The sequence below is a fragment of the Nomascus leucogenys genome, chromosome 24 (assembly GCF_006542625.1).
Source record: "Nomascus leucogenys isolate Asia chromosome 24, Asia_NLE_v1, whole genome shotgun sequence".
Classification (NCBI taxonomy): domain Eukaryota; kingdom Metazoa; phylum Chordata; class Mammalia; order Primates; family Hylobatidae; genus Nomascus; species Nomascus leucogenys.
Genome location: NC_044404.1, coordinates 4,676,989 through 4,696,633, shown reverse-complemented (window position 1 = coordinate 4,696,633; position 19,645 = coordinate 4,676,989). Strand labels below are relative to the sequence as shown.

General features: G+C 50.5%; 1 protein-coding gene across 1 annotated transcript in view; it reads left to right on the top strand.

Annotated features, from left to right (window-relative positions):
• Positions 1-17,580, top strand: part of CEP104 (centrosomal protein 104) — a 45,919-nt gene extending 28,339 nt beyond the window's left edge. The window contains exons 15-22 of the mRNA XM_030805300.1: positions 109-216; positions 2,744-2,780; positions 3,074-3,140; positions 3,835-3,943; positions 6,057-6,195; positions 6,378-6,445; positions 13,305-13,395; positions 14,182-17,580. Of these exons, the coding sequence (XP_030661160.1) occupies positions 109-216; positions 2,744-2,780; positions 3,074-3,140; positions 3,835-3,943; positions 6,057-6,195; positions 6,378-6,445; positions 13,305-13,395; positions 14,182-14,297 (735 nt within the window). The 3' untranslated portion in view covers positions 14,298-17,580. The remainder of the gene's footprint in view (positions 1-108; positions 217-2,743; positions 2,781-3,073; positions 3,141-3,834; positions 3,944-6,056; positions 6,196-6,377; positions 6,446-13,304; positions 13,396-14,181) is intronic.
• The last annotated feature ends 2,065 nt before the right edge of the window (positions 17,581-19,645 follow it).

Below are 19,645 nucleotides of genomic sequence, written 5' to 3'. Positions count from 1 at the left end.
TGAATATTATAATTTATAAGAAATATAGTTAATATGGCATAATTTGTCTTCCAGTTTCTAAGATTACCCTAACAAGCTATTCTAATGGAAAAATAATTTTCTTACCAGGCACGGAGAAAAGCGGCTACAGAAGAAGCAGAAAAACAAAAGAAAGAAGAAATAAAAGCTTTACAAGGGCAGCTGGCAGCACTGAAAGAAATTCAGGCTGAAGTTCAGGTTGGAAGTTAACACGTCTTTCACCTGTGTGCTTTTAGCTGCGATCTATTTTGCTGTATAGATCCACATCATACTTGACTTATTTTTCATGGGATTATGCAAATGAGTGTCTTGATTCCTTTTGGTTTTTTAGGTTAGTTTTGGGGTGGATGACAGAAGCCCTCCATGGAGAGGTGGAATTGGGTGGCAGATACTCTTCCTGCCCCTCCATCCTCTGTCAGAATTGATGTGAGCTGCTGCAGAGGTTTAGGGAGGGACCAGGGGCTGTGGGCACAGAGCTGCTCTCCTCCACAGCTCTCCAGCCACCTGCAGAGGCAAAGGAGAAAAATCAGCTTGACTATAAAGGTCTGACTTCAGCGCATTAAAAAGGGAAGGTTTCAGGTAATCATTCTGTTTCTATGAGCCCTTACTCTTTAAGCCTATGGGGGTGTCATATGTACTGGGAACAAATATTATCTGGTTGAATATAAATGTGTTCCTTTTCAACCTCCCCGCTTCTGGGATATGAATTAGCTTCATAACACTAATTTTATGATGAAGTTTCCTGCAGTTGAAAGAAAATTTCCTTTAAAAAAAGAAATAAAGGTGGCAGAACACGGGGAGTTTCCGTTCCACAGACCTGAGGTTTCAGCCGTGCCAGATGAATGAGTTCTGGGACCTGCTGGCACCTCAGGCCTGCAGCCCACTTGGCTGCACAGTGCACCCAGAGCTATTCAGAGGGCAGAGCTCATGTCAAGTGTTCTTACCACAGATTTTTAAAAGAAGAAATGGGTACAAGTGGGGAAAAAAGATCAAATGTGACTGTATATATGCTGAACTTCCAATGGCAAAAAGTCACTGTGACATTTCCACCAAATGCTGGAACATCAGAGTCACAATCAGAAAAGGACACAAGAGGCGGAAGGAGGCAGGCAGACCCTGGGATGGGGAGTGAGCCTCTGGCTCAGGTCCGCATCATAGTGTGGATGACTTTCGTGTGCTCAGTGACCCTCAGTGACTCAGCACACACTCATTGTGATTAGTACACAAACAAGGACACGGATGTCGCAAACTGAAGGGACTTCCCTCCAGCCATGAGCTAGCACGTACTAAGCCCGTTGCCAGGCGCCTGCCTCCCGCCTCCCTCACCACAGCCCAGGACCTGGTGGCAGTGGCTCCAGAAGCAGCAGCCATCCAGGAGCTGTTGTTCCCAGCACTGTCCATCCTGGGGCCACCTGTGCTGATGGGCGCACAGCACTGTCTGTCCTGAGGTCGCCTATGCTGACGGGCTGCACAGCCTCTGCACAGCTGTCCTGAGAGCCTGCAGCTCCTGCTCATTGGCTTGGTGTTTATGGAGCGCCTCTCTGGGCCAGGCACCATCTGGCTGTGGAAATACAGCAGGCAGCAAAGCAAAGTTCCGCCCTCATGGAGCTGGGGCTCCAAGGAGGAGCAGACAAGGGAGAAAGACCCAGGCAGTGGGTCCCTGCTGCAGGGTGCTGGGGGCCACGGAGTGCGGGGGCCTCGAGGCCAGCACAGGCCTGCACCCCCACACAGGGCCTGGTGAAGGCTTCTCCCAGGAGAATGACGGGATGGGATGGTTTTTTCTCTTTTTTTATTGGGGTAAAATACGCAGAGTGTAAATCTTACCATTTTAAGTGCACACTGCGGTGGCATGGAGTGCTCTCACATTGTTGTGCAACCATCGCCACCATCCATCTCCAGAACTTTCAGAATTTACATATTAAGTCCTTTTCTGGTTCTAAAATCATACTCTTGGCCAGACACAGTGACTCACGCCTGTAATTGCAGTACTTTGGGAGGCCGAGGCAGGAGGATCACTTGATTTCAGAAGTTCAAGACCAGCCTGGGCAACATAGTGAGACCTCATCTCTACTAAAACTTAAAAAAAAAAACTTAGCCAGACATGGTGGTGAGCACCTGTAATCCCAGCTACTCAGGAGGCTGGGGCAAGAGGATGGCTTGCACCCAGGAGGCCAAAGCTGCAGTGAGTTGTGTTTGTACCACTTCCAACCTGAGCAACAGAGTGAGACCCTGTCTAAAAATAATGATAATAAGAATAAAATTCTGCTCTTTTTAGGGGCGGGGTGGGTGTCTGTAGAACTAGAATTGCACTTCTGCATGTGTTTTCCACAGTCAGTGGTTGAGTTTGAGAGAAACTGCAGTGGCATGATCTCGGCTAACTGCAGCCTCCACCTCCCAGGCTCAAGTGATCCTCCCTCCCCAGCCTCCTGAGTAGCTGGGACTACAGGGCACACCACCACACCTGGCTAAGTTTTGTATTTTTTGTAGAGACAGGGCTTTGTTTGCCCTGTTGCCCAGGCTGGTCTTAACTCCTGAGCTCAAGCAATCCACCACTCACCTTGGCCTCCGAAAGTGCTGGGATTACAGGCATGAGTCACCTTGCCCAGCCAGTAGAAATTCTAAAACAAAACCTAGAAATGTGCTTTCATGATCAAAACGTATCTTCAACAGGCTCTCACTCACACTGCAGCTCTTTGTCCCTGACCTTACTGTGTTTGTGTCTTAGGAAAAAGAAAGTGATGCTGTGAAGCCAAAGAATCAGGGTATGTAAAGAATTGGGGTGCACAAAGATTTGGAGTGTGTAAAGAATCGGGGTGTGTAAAGAATCAGGGTGTGTAAATGCATGTCATGGAAGCTCCGTGTGGAAACGGCTTCCGTCCATTCAGCAAGTATCACTGCACACCCGCTGCACCTCAGCCATCTCCCAGCTGAATGGAAAACACGCTACCTTTTTACTTGTATAATCGTTTTAGAGTTCACATCAAACTGCTTACTAAAATTTTGAAAATAATTTCTATAAAAAGTTATTTAAATTGTTTTCTTTTAATCTGTTCAGACACTCAAAGAGGGAAAGCAGCACCTGCCGAAGCTCTGGGAATCCTGGATGAGCATTATCTGGATAAGTGAGTCGCACTGTCCTCCACCCCCATATGACGGTCAGGCTGAGGGGTGCTCTCCAGATTAGTGAGTCGCACTGTCTTCCACCCCCTGTACGATGGTCAGGGCAAGGAGCCACACAGAAACCCTGGAAAGGGAACGCGTCCTCCCTAGTTGGCCCTTCGTAGTCATCATAAAAGGTAGGAAATGTGCCTTCTGCACTAACCAGCATCCACTCCGAGTCAGTCAAGACAGCTTTCCCTCTGTTGCCCCAACGGAAGTTGCCAGTCTGTTGAAACTGTTGTTACAGGCACAGAATATCACAGCAGCAAAATTCTTTTTACTCTCCAGCAGCCAGGACAGATCTATAAGAATGTAAGGTCTTCGTCTTATCTTTTTATTGTAACTTAAAATATTCTTTCTGCTTGACGATGCTGAGTGAAAGTTTGGAAGGATCGTTCACCCGTTGATTTCAGGCACCTCCTTGGTGAGGGCTTTCCTATCGTGCTTTAATATGTGGCATACCCGGCCTCCTCTGCCACCTGCAAGGAAGGCCCAGCCCGGGCCCCACAGAGCAAACTGAGGCAGTGCGAGACGAGAGGGAAAGTGCATACATCACAGGGACTGGGGAAATTCAGAATTTCCTCGTGACGTGGGAGCGGAACGGCCATCAGTGGAACTAGATCTTTACCTTTATGTCCTGCTTTTCTTTCCTTTCAGTTTGTGTATTTTTTGTGGGGAAAGGAGTGAATCCTTCACAGAGGAAGGTCTGGATCTCCACTACTGGAAGCACTGTCTCATGCTGACAAGATGTGACCACTGCAAACAGGTCAGGCCAGCGGCACAGCAGCCCAGCTACTTGCATGAGTGTGAACACCTGGCTGTTGAAAGGCCGAGTCAAAAAGCTGTCCCAAGTCTTAGTATTTTCAGAGGAGAGGTTGTGAGAAAAGTAACTGAAGCCAAACACACACCTGCAAATGCATGCGAGTCATTCCACATGACAGACAGCCCAGAGAACCGGAAACATGCTGTGCCGCCACCTCCCCTCAGGGCTCCTTCCAGAGTCAGCAGGGGTCTGATTGCTGACACCACAAATGGGTCCTCCTTGCTTTTTAAGCTTTATGGAAACAGAACCATGTGGTGTCATGTTGGATTTCTTGCTTTATGGTGTCCACTGCTTGAATAGACCACAGCGCCTTCATGCATCTACTGCTGCACGCGAGGGCTGTGTCCAGTTTGGGACCATGATGAACGATGTTGCCACAGCATTCTGGTGTCTTCCAGGACGCACGGGAATGCACTTTCTTGGGTTCACAATGTGTCGTGGGATTGCCGGGTGTGCTGATGCTCAGTGGGGCTGCCCAGGAGTGCTCCAAAGGGGTTGTGCCCGGGCACTGCTGCCAGCAGCATAGGCACTGCCCCCTTCCTACAGTGCCTCTGCCCCCCTTCCCACAGTGCCACTGCCCCCTTCCCACAGTGCCACTGCCCCCTTCCCACAGTGCCACTGCCCACCTTCCCACAGTGCCACTGCCCCCTTCCCACAGTGCCACTGCCCCCCTTCCCACAGTGCCACTGCCCCCTTCCCACAGTGCCACTGCCCCCTTCCCACAGTGCCACTGCCCCCCTTCCCACAGTGCCACTGCCCCCCTTCCCACAGTGCCACTGCCCCCTTCCCACAGTGCCACTGCCCCCCTTCCCACAGTGGCACTGCGGCCATGCTTCCTGCTGTCTTGGCGAGTTCCCACTGTGCCTGTCCCTGGTGAAGATGAGGTGGAGTGCCCGTCCTTTTGTCTGCAGGCATTGGCTGTCCTCCTGCAAAGCACCTCCTGGTTTCTCACCCATTTCCCTCGGGTTGTCCGTCTGTTTTTACTGATTTGGGGCTGTTCTTTATACATGTGGATGTGAGTGGTTGGTCAGTCACATGAATTGTGACCACCTGCTCCCACTCCACAGTGTGCATCTTCACTGTCTTCAGTGTCTTGAGGAAGACTCATTTTTAATGTTAGCATTGCCCACCTTGCCAATCTTTTTCATGGTTCATCCTATTTGTGTCCTGTGTAAGAAGTCTTCCCCTATCCCCTATATTAGGCCTTTCTTGCATTACTATAAAGAAATACCTGGCTGGGCACGGTGGCTCACACCTGTAATCCTAGCACTTGGGGAGGCTGAGGCTGGTGGATCACCTGAGGTCAGGAGTTCAAGACCAGCCTGACCAACACGGAGAAACCCGTCTCTACTAAAAATACAAAATTAGCCAGGCATGGTGGTGTATGCCTGTAATCCCAGCTACACGGGAGGCTGAGGCAGGAGAATCACTTGAACCCGGGAGGCAGAGGTTGCAGTGAGCCGAGATCGCACCATTGCACTCCAGCCTGGGCAACAAGAGTGAAACTCCATCTCAAACAAAAAATATATCCCTAAGACTGGGTAATTTATGAAGAAAAGAGGTTGAACTTGCTCACAGTGTGTCAAGTCCTGCGGCCTGAAGCTATAGAGTATATACAAGTCATTCCTGCCAGAGACACCAACGTAGCAAGAGAATCTCTTAAAATTCTTTTCTGTGGTCCTGTTTCTATGCGCATTCTTAGAAATAGCAGGGAGCCACGATTTGAACCCTGGGCCACATGTGTAACCACTGAGCCACTCTGCGCCCTCATCCAAGTTTCACACTCAGGTTGACCGTAGCTTCCCCATCCTTTACAATGGCCCCTGCCCGACGCTAAGATGACAGGAAAGGAAGGACATGGGGTCTTCAGCAAAGTATCACAAGTGACTCCAGACAGTCTGTGGGCAAATGCCAAAGATAGAAGCCTGTGGCTCACTTCATGCGTAGGTGGCACAGACCTCCCTGGGCAGGGGAGGCGCTCACAGGCTCTGCAGGCTGGCCGGAGGGCGCTTCCGCTTTCTCAGCAACATGCTTTGCTCCGTATTTCAAAATCCAGGTGGTCGAGATATCCAGTCTGACGGAGCACTTGCTGGTGGAATGTGACCAAAAAGACGGGTTTGGAAAGTGTTACCGTTGCAGTGAGGCTGTTTTCAAGGAAGAGCTGCCCAGACACATAAAAAACAAGGATTGCAACCGTGAGTGCCCCTTCCCAGGCTCCCGTGCCCTCGGGTCACCAGGTGTCCTCTTGGAGGAAGTGCCACTGCTCTTGGGCCTCTGCAAGGGCTTGGTGAATTAAAGGGCACCTGCGGGCAGACCAGCAGCATGTCTTGTCACCTGTCATTCAGGGAGCGACTGAGTCTTTTTTAAATCATTTCAGCTGCCAAACCAGAGAAGCTGGCAAACCGGTGTCCTCTGTGCCATGAGAACTTCAGCCCTGGAGAAGAGGTGAGGGGCCTAGAGGGGAAGGGACCAGTGAAGTAGGTGACACACCTGTGGATGACGGTGGTGGTGGCGGTGGTGGTGACAGTGGTGGTTAGTGCTGGACCATAGCCACAGAGTACAGTACATGAGTGTTCAGGGAGTGGACAGTGTCTAGTGAGCTCTGTCTGAACAGTTGTTCCATTTACCTACATGTTCACGTGATTTCCTTCCGTACGTTTACGAATGGTTTATCAAGGAGCCTCAACTCACTGAGGCCCAGCCTGTGTCACTGGGATACAAGCATGAAATGGTTTTATTTTGTTCTGGTCATTGCCTTTATCCAGATAATGAGGCCCTCAGTGACATCTTGGCCAGATTCTGTAACACTGCAGTCCCTTTTGCCTAATAAAACCTGGCCCTATTTGGTTAAACGATTCTTTTTCCTACCTGATTCCAAGCTCTCCTCCCTGCCCCAGTGTGCTATGCTGTGACTCAGCAGGCTTAGTGGGGATGGCCGGCTCGTACATGCCCACCCCCCACTTCCCCATGCGCTCGGCTCCTCTGGCATTGGAGGCGACGAGGAGGGACATGGGCGTGCAAGCCTCCATGGCAGTTATTCTGGCCCTGTCCAACACGATGGGCTGGCAGTGCCCTCTTTCTTCCAGGCAGCAAATGCTGAGCCCTGGGGCCCTGCTCAGGACCCATTTTGGAATCTGGCTCAGCCACTTCCACTCCAACCTCCTTAGCTCCTGCCACCTGCAGTGTGTCACTGTGTCCTGCTGCTGGCTCCCCTTGTCCCAGCCTTCTGGGATATGGTACCAGCAAGATGGCTCCAACCCAGCCACTGTAGCTTTCTCTTGACCACAGAAAACTCACACACCAAACAGAGAAGACAGCCCCGAGCCACTCTCAGCCCTAGTGTCTACCCAGTTATCTGGCTGTCTCTGTCTGTCGGTCTGTCGGTCTATCTCTCGAAATTTGAAATGCATCACAAAGTACACGGAAAAGTAACAGAAACCCTCAGGACTCTCCCTTGTAGCGGTTACTGAGCTTGAGCAACTAGCAACTCAGCCCGTCTTGTTTCTCCTGTGCCCCCACGTGCTCCCCTCTCGTGTAATGTTGAAGCCAACCCAGACAGCAGGTTGTTTCATCTGTAAATGTTTCCATGCGGAGCTTTCGGAGTCGGGACTTTTTTACATAGCCGCAGCAGCAGCCTCAGCCTTCCAGATATCAGTCACATTGCCGCCATCTCATCAGGTCGGAAGCATTTGATTACCGGGATCCATAGAAGGCCCCAGTGCCTGGTTGGTCTGTTTTGAACAGGTTCATTCTCTTGTTCTTTTTCCTTACGATTCACTTGGCAAAGGAAGGAGCTGTTTGCCCCGTAGGGCTTGCCATCATCTGGATCTGCTGACTCCGTCCCCTTGGGGGCGCTTAACCTGTTTCTCTGTCCCTGTATTTCCTGTAAACAGGAGGTGGGATCTCTGGGCCTCATCAGGTGTGCACAGGCTCGGTGTGGGTGTGGCCGCTTCACAGGCAATGCTGGTGTGTCCCCCGGGAGGCACGTGATGTGTATGACGGTGGCAGCTGCTGATGCTCGAGGCCTAACCCACTGACTCAGGAGGGGCCTCATTCCATCATCCCTCCTTTGTTCATCTGCTGGGATATTCCTCTAAGCAGAAGCTCGTCCACTCTGTGGTTACCCTGGGTTAGACTTTCTATTGGAAAGGCAGAATGAAGGTTTAATTTTTTTCCTTGGTTTACTGGTTTTCAGAATAGTAAGCTGGGTCACTAGCATCTTCCATGGCAGCTAATTTGTTTTGTTTTGTCTGCAGTGTCGTTAGGAACCATGGATTTAAATTATTTGATGTGTTCCAGTCACTGCAGTTACCATGCTTAGTGATGCGTGAATTATCCCAGCTCTGGCCTATGGCAGACTCTTCACTGGGCTCCTAAGGCCTGGATGAGACCCACGCAGCCTCAGAGAGCTCCCTCCTGTTTAGTGTATTCCTGCCCCGGATCTGGAATCAGCCATCTGGTCACAGAGGCCTGGTTCCCATTAGCAGGAATGGATGTCTCAGGACAGCGCTGGGGGCCTCATGCCCACTGCTGCTGGGTGGGTCGCTGTGGCTGGACTCTCAGTGGACACAGCCGGGAGAAATCAAGGGAAGTAAGCTCCATCACTCATGCACACACACTTCCCCTTCTCATCCTGAGCCACAGGCTTTATTTAACCTTGTCTCTCCCAACATCTGTGTCTCCTTTCTTACATCCATGGGCCCCGGTTCCCAAAGGCCCAGGAGACAGAATTCAGGTATTGGAGACGACCAGTTCACCTTGGCCCCCACTGCACCTGGGGCAGCCCCAGCACAGTGGCACCTGCACCGCCGGCAGGAGATGCCACTGGAAATTAGATCTGTTCCCAGTTCTTGTCCTGACCACATCTGCCACTGGTGATGGGGGTCCCAGTGGCCCTGTGTTGGAGGGACTTGGGTGAGCCCTGGCTAGCAGTGCCACCAACTGTAAATACATTCATTTTATATTACATTTCTAGGGGACTTTAGAGAATTAAGTTCTGTAATTACAGAAGACATGTTTCCGGGTCAATAGAATCAGGCATCTTCCAAGATGTCCCGCCCCGCTTCCATCCGCCTTCCTCCACCCCAGACAGAGGCTGCCGTCCCGCCCTGCTTCCATCCGCCTTCCTCCACCCCAGACAGAGGCTGCCGTCCCGCCCTGCTTCCATCCGCCTTCCTCCACCCCAGACAGAGGCTGCCGTCCCGCCCTGCTTCCATCCGCCTTCCTCCAGGGGCTGCTTTTCCTACAGGGCATCCTGCCCCTTTTCTACCCAATATAAGCAGCTCTCACTGCACATACATCTTTTCCCCTGGTTATTTCCAGAACGTAGGAGCCTTTGTGTTTGCCTGCGGGTTGTTACCTTTACTCATCCTTCCATGCAATGCCCATCGTCCCCTCTGATTTCAGTTACTGCCATTGGTTTCCTACTAGGAGCAGTACTCAGATTCTCCTGTAACCGCCTTTTCTTCCTTCCCTTCTTGTTCCCAACATCTGATTTGAATTGACATCCTCTTACAGGTAGTACCTGTAAGGCTGTCACCAGGCGTGTCTCATGTGTCATCTGCTTTCCCTGTATCTAATTATCTGCACTCCCTTACACATCACCACACACCTTGCAGCGTAAGCAGATAATAGGCACTCACTTATTACCTCATGGGTTCCCTGGGTCCGGAGCCAGGCTTCCTTCTCATCTGTGGGCCCTGCTAGGGAAGGACTCACTTCCAGGCTCATCCCAGCAGCCAGCAGTAATATGTTCTTGGGGGCTGTCAACCCGGAGCCACTCAGCTCCTGGAGGCCCCCACCGTCAGCACCGGGGGCCTCTCTGCTGGACAGCTCACTTCCTTGAGGCCAGCAGGAGACTCTGCCGCTCCAGCCTGCTGAGACACGTATTTCTAATTTCGTGTGAATTGTTGTGCCATTCGTTCTTCAAATATTTTTCCTCTCTTCAGCATTCCCTCCCTTCTCTCCTGCCTGCAGGCTCGTGAGTATGAAGACTGCTCGATCTGTTCTGTGGGTCACTGGGCTTTGTCCAGTGTTTCCTTTCTGTTCTAGTTGAATGGCCCCGTGCCCTTTCTCCTTCCATCTCCAGTCCTCTGTTAAGTGACTTTTTCATTTCCAGTCTTGTACTTTCCAATTCTAGTATTTGTGTTTGGCTGGGATTTCTCTACAGGTTCCATTTCTCTGCCGAGATTCACAGCTGTTCACTCGCTAAGATCACCTGCTTTTAACGGCTTCACGGAGATCTGGTCTGCACAGCCTCTCCCCATGGACAGATAGCGGGTTTTCATGTATTCAGGGTTGTGCAACCATCCGCACACGTGGAACTTTTCCATCACCCAAAAGACGGCACTGCCTACGTGTCGCCCCTTTTCTCCCCAGCCCCTGGCAACCATCTGTCTAGTTTTGGTTTACATGGATTTGCCTACTGTGGACATTTCCTGTAAATGGAATCGGACACTCTGCGGCCTTTGTGTCTGTGACTTAACATGTTTTCAAGGTTCACCCGGGTTCTAATAGACCAGTAGCACTTCATTGCACGTTTAAGTCCTTGAACATACTAGGTATCTGCTTTAAAGTCCTTTTGTGCTAATTCTAACATCTGGAATTTTTCTGAATGATGTGAAGGGGGGTAAACAGTGAAGTTTGCTCAGAAGAAAGCTCCGAGTGGATCTGAGATTCACATGTGAAAGGCCCAATTATGAATCTGTCAGGAGATGCTAGAGATAAGAGAACAGGCTTCAGAATAGGAAGGGATTTCTCAAACAGGACACAAAGCTTAAGCCTTGATGGAAGAGGCTGATCAACTCAATTCGATTAAAATGAAGAACCTCGGGGCAGAGTTTGGGTTTTGTAAAATGAAAAGAGTTCTGGAGTGAAGCATCGTCAATATGCTTAACACTACTGAACTGTACAGTCATTTTATATTAAAACTATTAAATTGTAAAAGGTGAGAACCTCCTCTTCATCAAAGGACATAAATAGACTGAAAGGCAATGCTGGGGATGAAAAATCATTGACCATTATTCCTCAAAGTGAGTGGAAGGCAACGTCCCTGCAGGGTTTGAGCGGAAGAGTGGGCATGAGCTGGTGGGCCCCGTGCCAGCCACTTTTGCTGCTCTGTTGAGAGCAGCCTGTGGGACAGGTCGGGTGGTAGCAGAGAGCTAAGTGGCAAGAAGTGGTCAGATTCTGGACATGCACTGCAGGCAGACCCAGGACTTGGCTGGTGGAGTCCTCATGACATGGTGAGGGAGTGACTGCGGTCAGGAACCCAGGGCGCTCAGGAGCTTAGCCTGGAGCTGTGGAGTTAAAATGCCTGTCAGACGCACAAGCTGGTAGACGGGTGGCTGCAGGTGGAAACGTGGGATTTGTAAGCGTGTATAATAAGTGGGTTTAAGGTCATGATACTGGAAGCACTCTTCTAAAGAGCAAGTGTAGACAGAGGAGAGGCCCACAGGCTAAGCCCCAGGCACAGTGGGAGGAAGAAGGCAAACCAGGCGCTGGGGAAGAAATGCATTGGGGAGGAAGCCTGACGAGGGTGGCGTCCTGGAGGCCCCAGAGCACAGCCCGTCAGAGCCTGCTGGCCTGGCTGGGCTCAGCTGATCGCAGGCGCCCGGCTCTTGCATCTGTACTTGGCCATAGGGCGGCCAGGCAGCTCTGCTGGCCCTGACTAGGCTCACACACGTGTGCCTGGGGTCCACAGCCGGTGACTGATCAAGGATGGTCTTGGAGGCAGCTGCGGCACCTCAGCTTTGCTTCCTGTGTCTGACCCCAGCACGCCAGCCTGGGCATGGCGTTCCCGTGGCAGTGGCAGAGGGCAACAGCAAGACAAGCCCAGGCACATGAGTTCATTTCAGCCTGCCCTGCCACATGTCTGCCACTGTCCCATTGGCCAAAGTGAGCCACGGTCACCCAGATTCAAAGGATGGAGAGGGACCCGCCACCTCTGTGCTGGGGAGGGAGGAATTGGAGCCTTAGGGCAGGCCGTGACCCTCCACAGGGGAGGAAGAAGCAACTGCACCCCATGTGCTGATGGGCCACGTCCTGACGAGAAGTCGCCCCAGCTTTAGGGACATAAAGGTTGCCAGTGACCTGGAAAGACCAGAACCCAGGCCTGCCGGGAGCAGCTAAAGCGGGACAGGAGTGGGCTGGGCTGGGGATGTAGGTGCTCTAGCATCTTGAGGGCTGCTGCAGGCGGCCAGAAACTGACAGCCACTGGTGAGAGTGAGAGAGGAAGCAGGGAGAAGCAGGGCTGTGTCTGGTGGAGATACTGGTCCCCCAGAGAATGGGAGAGCGGCTGGAGCAGTGTCCCTGGGGAGCATTGTTTGTTTTTGAGACGGAGTCCCACCCTGTCACCTGGGCTGGAGTGCACTGATGTGATCTCGGCTCACTGCAACCTCCACCTCCCGGGTTCAAGCAATTCTCCTGCCTCAGCCTCCTGAGTAGCTGGGATTAGCTGGTGGGGACACGAGATGCGCCACCACACCCAGCTAATTTTATATTTTTAGTAGAGATGGGGTTTCACCAAGCTGGCCAGGCTGGTCTCAAAATCCTGACCTCAGGTGATCCACCCACCTCTTCCTCCCAAAGTGTTGGGATTACAGGCGTGAGCCACCGCGCCCAGCCTCGTGAGTGTTGTTTAAATAGAAGGGAAGAAACCAGGAACAACCCGAATGTCCAGAAGACTCAGGGAATCAGCGGTCCCGCTTTTATATCCAACAGGGGGACGGGATGAGCTCCCTGTCCCCATGCAGATGGTCCCACAGCTGGTCCTCAAGGAAAGAAGCTAGCTGCCCAGGCAGTCAGGCCTGCGTAAGCCCCACATTCTGCAGGGCAAGTGCATGTGGCGTGGCTCAGGAAGAGCAGGGATGAAGAGAGTGGGAACCCCACCAGGAACCATGGGCAGCAGGCTGGCAGGGAGCCCGCGGGGCCTGGCGCATTCTGTCTTCTGGCCTGGAACGTAATCATCACGCGGGCGCTCTGCTTCTCACCCTTGCATTTGCGTGCACGCTCTGCTGTGCTCAGAGTCACTGACGCCAAGGGCCCTGTGTGGCTGGGTGGGGATGTGAGATGCAGGCTTGTCTGGCGACAGGACTTCGTGCTTCCTGAGTTGTACCCCGCACAGACTGCAGAGGCTATCATAACATATCCGAAAGGAGGTGCCCAGGTGAGGGAGCCGCTCTTCTGCGGCTCTTGCTGGAGCGGCCGCCCCTCGTTTTCAGCTTGCACAGCAAGTCCTTTTGGGTCTGAGTTAGCATGCCAGGTCCGTCTCGCCTGATTAACACTCTGTGTGCCTCCTCTGCTACAGGCATGGAAAGCTCACCTGATGGGTCCAGCCGGCTGCAGCATGAACCTGCGCAAGACACACATTCTGCAGAAGGCCCCGGCACTGCAGCCAGGTGAGGGCCAGCGCCGCTGAGCGGGTGTAGTCTGCATCCCTCCATTTTGACTTATTCAAAAGAGCATCCCCAGCCAGGGCAACATGGCAAGACCCCATCCCTTTAAAAGCGAAAAAAAGCATCCCAGCCTCTCTTCATGTTCTGGTTCCTTAGTAAGCAGGCTAATAATCATAATCGTGTGACCAAAATCCTTCTCCATGTGCAAACTGGCTGTGCAGTGCGAAGGCTCCACGGGTGGCCTAGGATTCACACTCCAGTCCTCCGCTCTTTCTACATCACTGACTCAAGTGTTTAGAATCAGGAAGCTGGCCAGGCACAGTGGCTCACGCCTATAATCCCAGCACTTTGGGGGCTAAGGCAGGCAGATCACTTGAGGTCAGGAGTTCGAGATCAGCCTGGCCAACATGGTGAAACCCTATAAAAAATTGGCCAGGCACAGTGGCAGGCACCTATAGTCCAGCTACACAGGAGGCTGAAGCAGGAGAATTGCTTGAACCCGGGAGGTGGAGGTTGTGGTGAGCCAATATTGCGCCACTGACCTCCAGCCTGGGTGACAGAGTGAGACTCAGTCTCAAAAAAAAAAAAAAAAAATAGGAAACTGAAGAGTAGACCCTACCAGGCTCAGCCCTGGCTCCTGTAGTCGGGTGATGGCCATCAGCATGGCCCTCGGATGTTGTTGCTGGGTGTCTGATCACTCCCGGCCACTGACACTGTGGCCACAGGTTCTGCACCTGGTCCATGGGTAGGAGCGCCCCTCCTAATGCGGGTCCTGTGCTTGCTCTGCAGGCAAAAGCTCAGCTGTGGCCACATCAGGCCCCTCGGGGTCAAAGGCCGGAAGCAAGATCCCCACCCCGAAGGGCGGACTGAGCAAGAGCTCCAGCAGGACGCACGCCAAGTGCTGACGTGGTGCTCAGGCTCCTTTGTCTCTGTAAGGGACGGAGCAGGTCTCCTGATTCTACACCATTTGTCCAGAACTCTCTGGCTTTGGTGAACCCATGCTTTGGCTGCTGTCCCCAGCTCCCAGTCGTGCATGCCTCTTACATGTCTGTGCCGTCAGCTTTCATGCAAATGATATGTATGGAACTAACCAAAGATCCTGTGTGCAGCGCCAGGACCTGGCCACACTGTACATTAAGCCTTCAGGGCTGTCTCAGGCCTTCCTTAGAATCAGAAGAGGAAGCGTCCTGTTTGGAGAGAGCTGGAGAGCACCACCCAGGAGGCGCTAGCGCAAGGCCACCGTCAGCACAGGCACGGTCCCGCTTTCCTTAGTGCTTGGAGCAATTTCCATAAAATATTCACCAGAAACCTTTTGCACATCGGTCTCTGCCACACGCAGTAGAATTTCCGCAGGGCTGTGGCTCGGCCAGCATGGTTCCAGAAGAGTGGCGGTGCACATGGGCCTCCAGCCGTGCCTTCTCCCTGCAGGCCCCATCTGCTGGGCCTGCTGCCCAGTGCACTCAGTCCCGGGTAGCAGAACTCACATTCCTACTATAGCAAGAAATAAAGGCAAAAGAGAACATCTCTTTTTAAATCGTAGTTTTTTTGAGAATTGGTCCCACCTCAGCCGCACCTTGCTGGATGCTTCTCCAGTAGTGCTGCCTCTGTGACAGGCGTCAGCTCCCTGCTGGAACTGAGGTAGACACAGGTGTGGGCCCTTCCCGTGCCTTCGCTCAGAGGCGCTTCACATTCTCCACACTTTCAAATTCCTAAAGACATGTGGAGGAAGTCACTGTTAAATGAATTTCCACCTGATCACCCTGTGTTCACAGCAGGCAGAAGCCCACTGGTATGGGCCTCCCGCCCCTTCCACATCCACGTTATGATTGGATCCGTAAGTTTACTTTCTTCAAACAGTTGATAGGATGTTTAAAACACCATCACATTGCTTAAAATGATGAAACCAACCCTCAAAAAACAGTCTCCTAACCAGCCATCCCCTCCTGTGGGAGTGAGCTGGGGGTTTTGTCCATTGCTTTGGTTGGGCCTGTGTCACATCCAGGCAGCCATGTGGAGGGAGTCAGGGTCTGTCTGGAAGCATCCACCCTCTCGCTGCCCCAGCCTGTGTTCCCAGGGGCCTAGGCTACCACGGACTGAAGGGCAGTCCCCTCCCACCCGGTGCCCAGGGCTGGTGTTGCATGGGCAGACTTCAACAATGATAGAAAGGTTTGGGTTGATGGAGTTTGTATTAATGCAATTAGTATATAAATATGTTTTAATTGCTAACCGTGTGAAACAACAAAATATCTAAAAACTAATCCCTATTTGAATAATGTACTCCCTGGCCTGGATACATTAATAACCATGAATTTGCATGAATTAATCTCCACGTTTGGTAAACTAATACCTCTGGTTGACTCAGAATACTGAGTAAGATATAAGACCTACCAAGAACCTTTAAGAATATGCTCTGCTAAATGTTGTTTGTCTGTTCAAGACGGAGTCTCACTCTGTCACCGGGGCTGGAGTGCAATGGCGTGATCTTGGCTCACAGCAACCTCCGCCTCCTGGGTTCAAGCAATTCTCCTGCCTCAGCCTCCCTAGTAGCTGGGATTACAGGTGCACACCACCATGCTCGGCTAATTTTTTGTATTTTTAGTAGAGATGGGGTTTCACCATGTTGGCCAGGCTGGTCTCAAACTCCTCACCTCATGATCTGACCACCTCAGCCTCCCAAAGTGCTGGGATTACAGGTGTGATCCACCATGCCCAGGTTAAATGTGTTTAAAGTATAAGGAGAGAGGAGGCTGGGTGTGGTGGCTCACGCAGTAATCCCAACACCTTGGGAGGCTGAGGCGGGCGGACCACCTGAGGTCAGGTGTTCGAGACCAGCCTGGCCAACATGGTGAAACCCCATCTCTACTAAAAATACAAAAATTAGCCAGGCGTGGTGGCCTGTAGTCCCAGCTACTGGAGAGGCTGAGGCAGGAAAATCGCTTGAACCCTGGAGGTGGAGGTTGCATTGAGCCCACATCATGCCACTGCACTCCAGCCCAGGTGACAGAGCAAGACTCCGTCTCAAAAAAAAAAAAAAAGTATAAAGAGAGAAATAACTTTAAAGTTTATAGACAAAACAGAGTATAGATACCAAGATGTCTGTAAAATGATTTTTTCTGGTTTCAAAGAGATGTTGGCCATTAAAAATACAGACAAAACACTTCTTTAAACAAAATAAGAATGAGAAAAGTTAACCAAGGAATTATTCTTTTCTCACCAATCAACACTTTTAAGAAATACATATATATACACATATATACATGTTTTCTATATGTTGTAACTTAAAGAAAATATTTATAAAAACACTTCATTTTTAGTGATTGACAAGCAAACTTGGGTTCATTTAAAACAGATTCCTCTTTTGTTAGTTACAGAAGAATCGTGGGGTTTTTTTTGTTTTTTTTTTGGTTTTTTTTGCAGGGGTGGTGGGGTTTGAGACGGAGTCTTGCTCTGTTGCCCAAGCTGGAGTGCAGTGGCGCAATCTTCGCCCCCTGCAACTTCCACCTCCCGGGTTCAAGCGATTCTCCTGCCTCAGCCTCCCGAGTAGCTGGGATTACAGGCGTGCATCACCACGCCTGGCTAATTTTTTTGTATTTTTAGTAGAGACGAGGTTTCACCATATTGGCCAGGCTGGTCTCAAACTCCTGACCTTGTGATCCACCCACCTCAGCCTCCCAAAGTGCTGAGATTACAGGCGTGAGCCACCGCGCCTGGCCCAATCGTGTGTTTTTGTTGAAATGATCCTACCAGCGATTAGTGGCTATCGAGAGTTTTACAGGGTTATATATTTTTAAGGGACCAAGAATCAAGTACAAAAAAATTTAAAAGGAACTGTAAAATCCCTTGGTCATTCATAAATAAATATCTAAATTAGGAATACTACTTAATAATTGAATTTTCACTCATGAGTATGTTCTGAATATTTAATATTTATTTCTATTAATTTCGTATGTTAAGATACTCCATTAAATCTAATTTAAAAGGATTGTATGTATAAATTGGCATTAGGATACAAATGTAAATATTTTTAATGAAATTTTGCAACTTTTTAATATTTTAACATAGTTTTCTATTTGTCTTTATTTCAAGTACCAGAATTACAAAATATCTAAGTAATATATTTTTGTTGTTGTTTTGGGCTTAAGGGTTCATTCACCCTGAGTATATTAATATAATAAAAAGATCACTAAATGTCTTGTCGCTTTATTTCAACATTACAATTAAAAAGTAATTTGTCAATTACATTTACTTTAATAAACATGGAAGCGTAGCCCAGCCCTGAAACCTTAGAAAGTAGATTGAAAATTGCTGAAAAAAGACACAGCAAATATGAAGTTGCCCTGAGGGTTTGGTCCCTAGAATAAGTTATTTGTCGAAACAAGTTCACTGCTGAAGAAACTGGACAATTTGAAGCCACATGGAGATTAGAGAAAATGATTGACCAGTTTCGTCCTGTGGAATAAATTCAGAATGTTCTCTAAGTTCTCTAATGGTGCCCAGTAGAGGATTATACTTTCTAGTCTCTTCATGGGTTTTTCCCCCTTTGAAAGAGGGATTTTACCAGCCCTCCAGGCTGTTTTGCTTTTCAACTAAGCACTGTACTGTGGTCACCCACCTACTGCCCAGGGAAGCCGGGGGCAGTGGCTGTGGCACCCTCGATTGGAAAGCTGGGTGGGCTGAGCCGTGGGAGGAAGGTCATGGCCAAGGCTTGGGCAGTGAGCCTGTGAGCTGACCCTGCGGGGAGGTGTGGCCTTAGACCACCCAGCAGGACGGAGGCGAATCCGCAGAATCCTCACCACAACCATGCAAGGCTGGTGTTGTCATCCTCAACAACCGAGTAGAGAGTTAGCCACCAGGCACACACAGCCACAGCTTCAGGGCAAAGCTGCCCCTGCTGCCCTCTGACTGCAGGGAGGAAGGTGCTGGTCCAGAGGAACCTTGGCACTCTCTGGATCTTGAAAATAGTATGGGGGATCCTGACTCCACTGATGGATCAGTTACCAGGGAGTGTTTGACCACAGCTTGCCTCTGCCTCAGTTTCCTCACCTGTAAAATGGAACTGAGGGTCCCTTTGCTGTGCACTGAAAAGGACACACACTCTAGGCACTTTCCAGCCCTCTGCACAGCTGGCCTCAGGGTGTCAGGCACCTGCTCCTAAATGGGGAGCACTTCTGAGTGTCAGCTGAGGTGAGGCCCAGCCGGCAGAGGGCAGTGGGCAGCCTGAAGGCAGGGGAGCCCCCACTGCCCACCCACCCAGCTGCAAACTCCCACCAGAGCATCTTCCAAACCTTGCTGTTCCCCGGACGTCCCTGCTTCCTGAGAATAAAGCCCTGGAGCAGGGCCAGGCAGGGGAGAGGAAAGGAAATCTCTCGCCCTCAAGAACTTTTTCTTTTTTTTGAGACGGAGTCTCTGTCACCCAGGCTGGAGTGCAGTGGCGCAATCTCGGCTCACTGCAACCTCCGCCTCCCAGGTTCAAGGGATTCTCCTGCTTCAGCCTCCCGAATAGCTGGGACTACAGGCACATGCCACCATGCCTGGCTAATTTTTGTATTTTTAGTATAGACAGGGTTTTACTATATAGGCCAGGCTGGTCTCGAACTCCCAACCTCAGGCGATCCACCCGCCTCGGCTTCCCAAAGTGCTGGGATTACAGGCATGAGCCACTACACCCAGCCTGGCCCTTTTTTTTTTTTTTTAGTTCCAGAGACAGGATCTCACTCTGTTGCCCAGGCTGGAGTGCAGTGGTGCTACCATGACTCACTGCAGTCTCCAACTCCTGGGCTCAAGCCATCTTCCCACCTCAGTCTCCTGAGTAGCTGGGACTACAGGCACAAGCCACCACCCCCAGCTAATTTTTGTATATATATATGTGTGTGTGTATATATATATATATGTGTATATATATATATATATATGTGTGTGTGTATATATATATATGTGTGTGTGTATATATATATATGTGTGTGTGTATATATATATATGTGTGTGTGTATATATATATATGTGTGTGTGTATATATATATATATATATATATAGTAGAGGTGGCGTCTCGTCATGTTGCCCAGGCCCCCCACAAACTATTTGATCACCAACATCAGTGTCCTCAGCAACCCATTTGCCTCTGTAATGCGGATTTCTCACCTCCTGTGTTGTGGCAGACTGCTGTTACTACTTGAGACCGTCATTATGAGACTGAATGAAGGGGGAGGAACATAGAAATGAAAACTTAAAACAAAAGTAACTATTTTAAAGGAA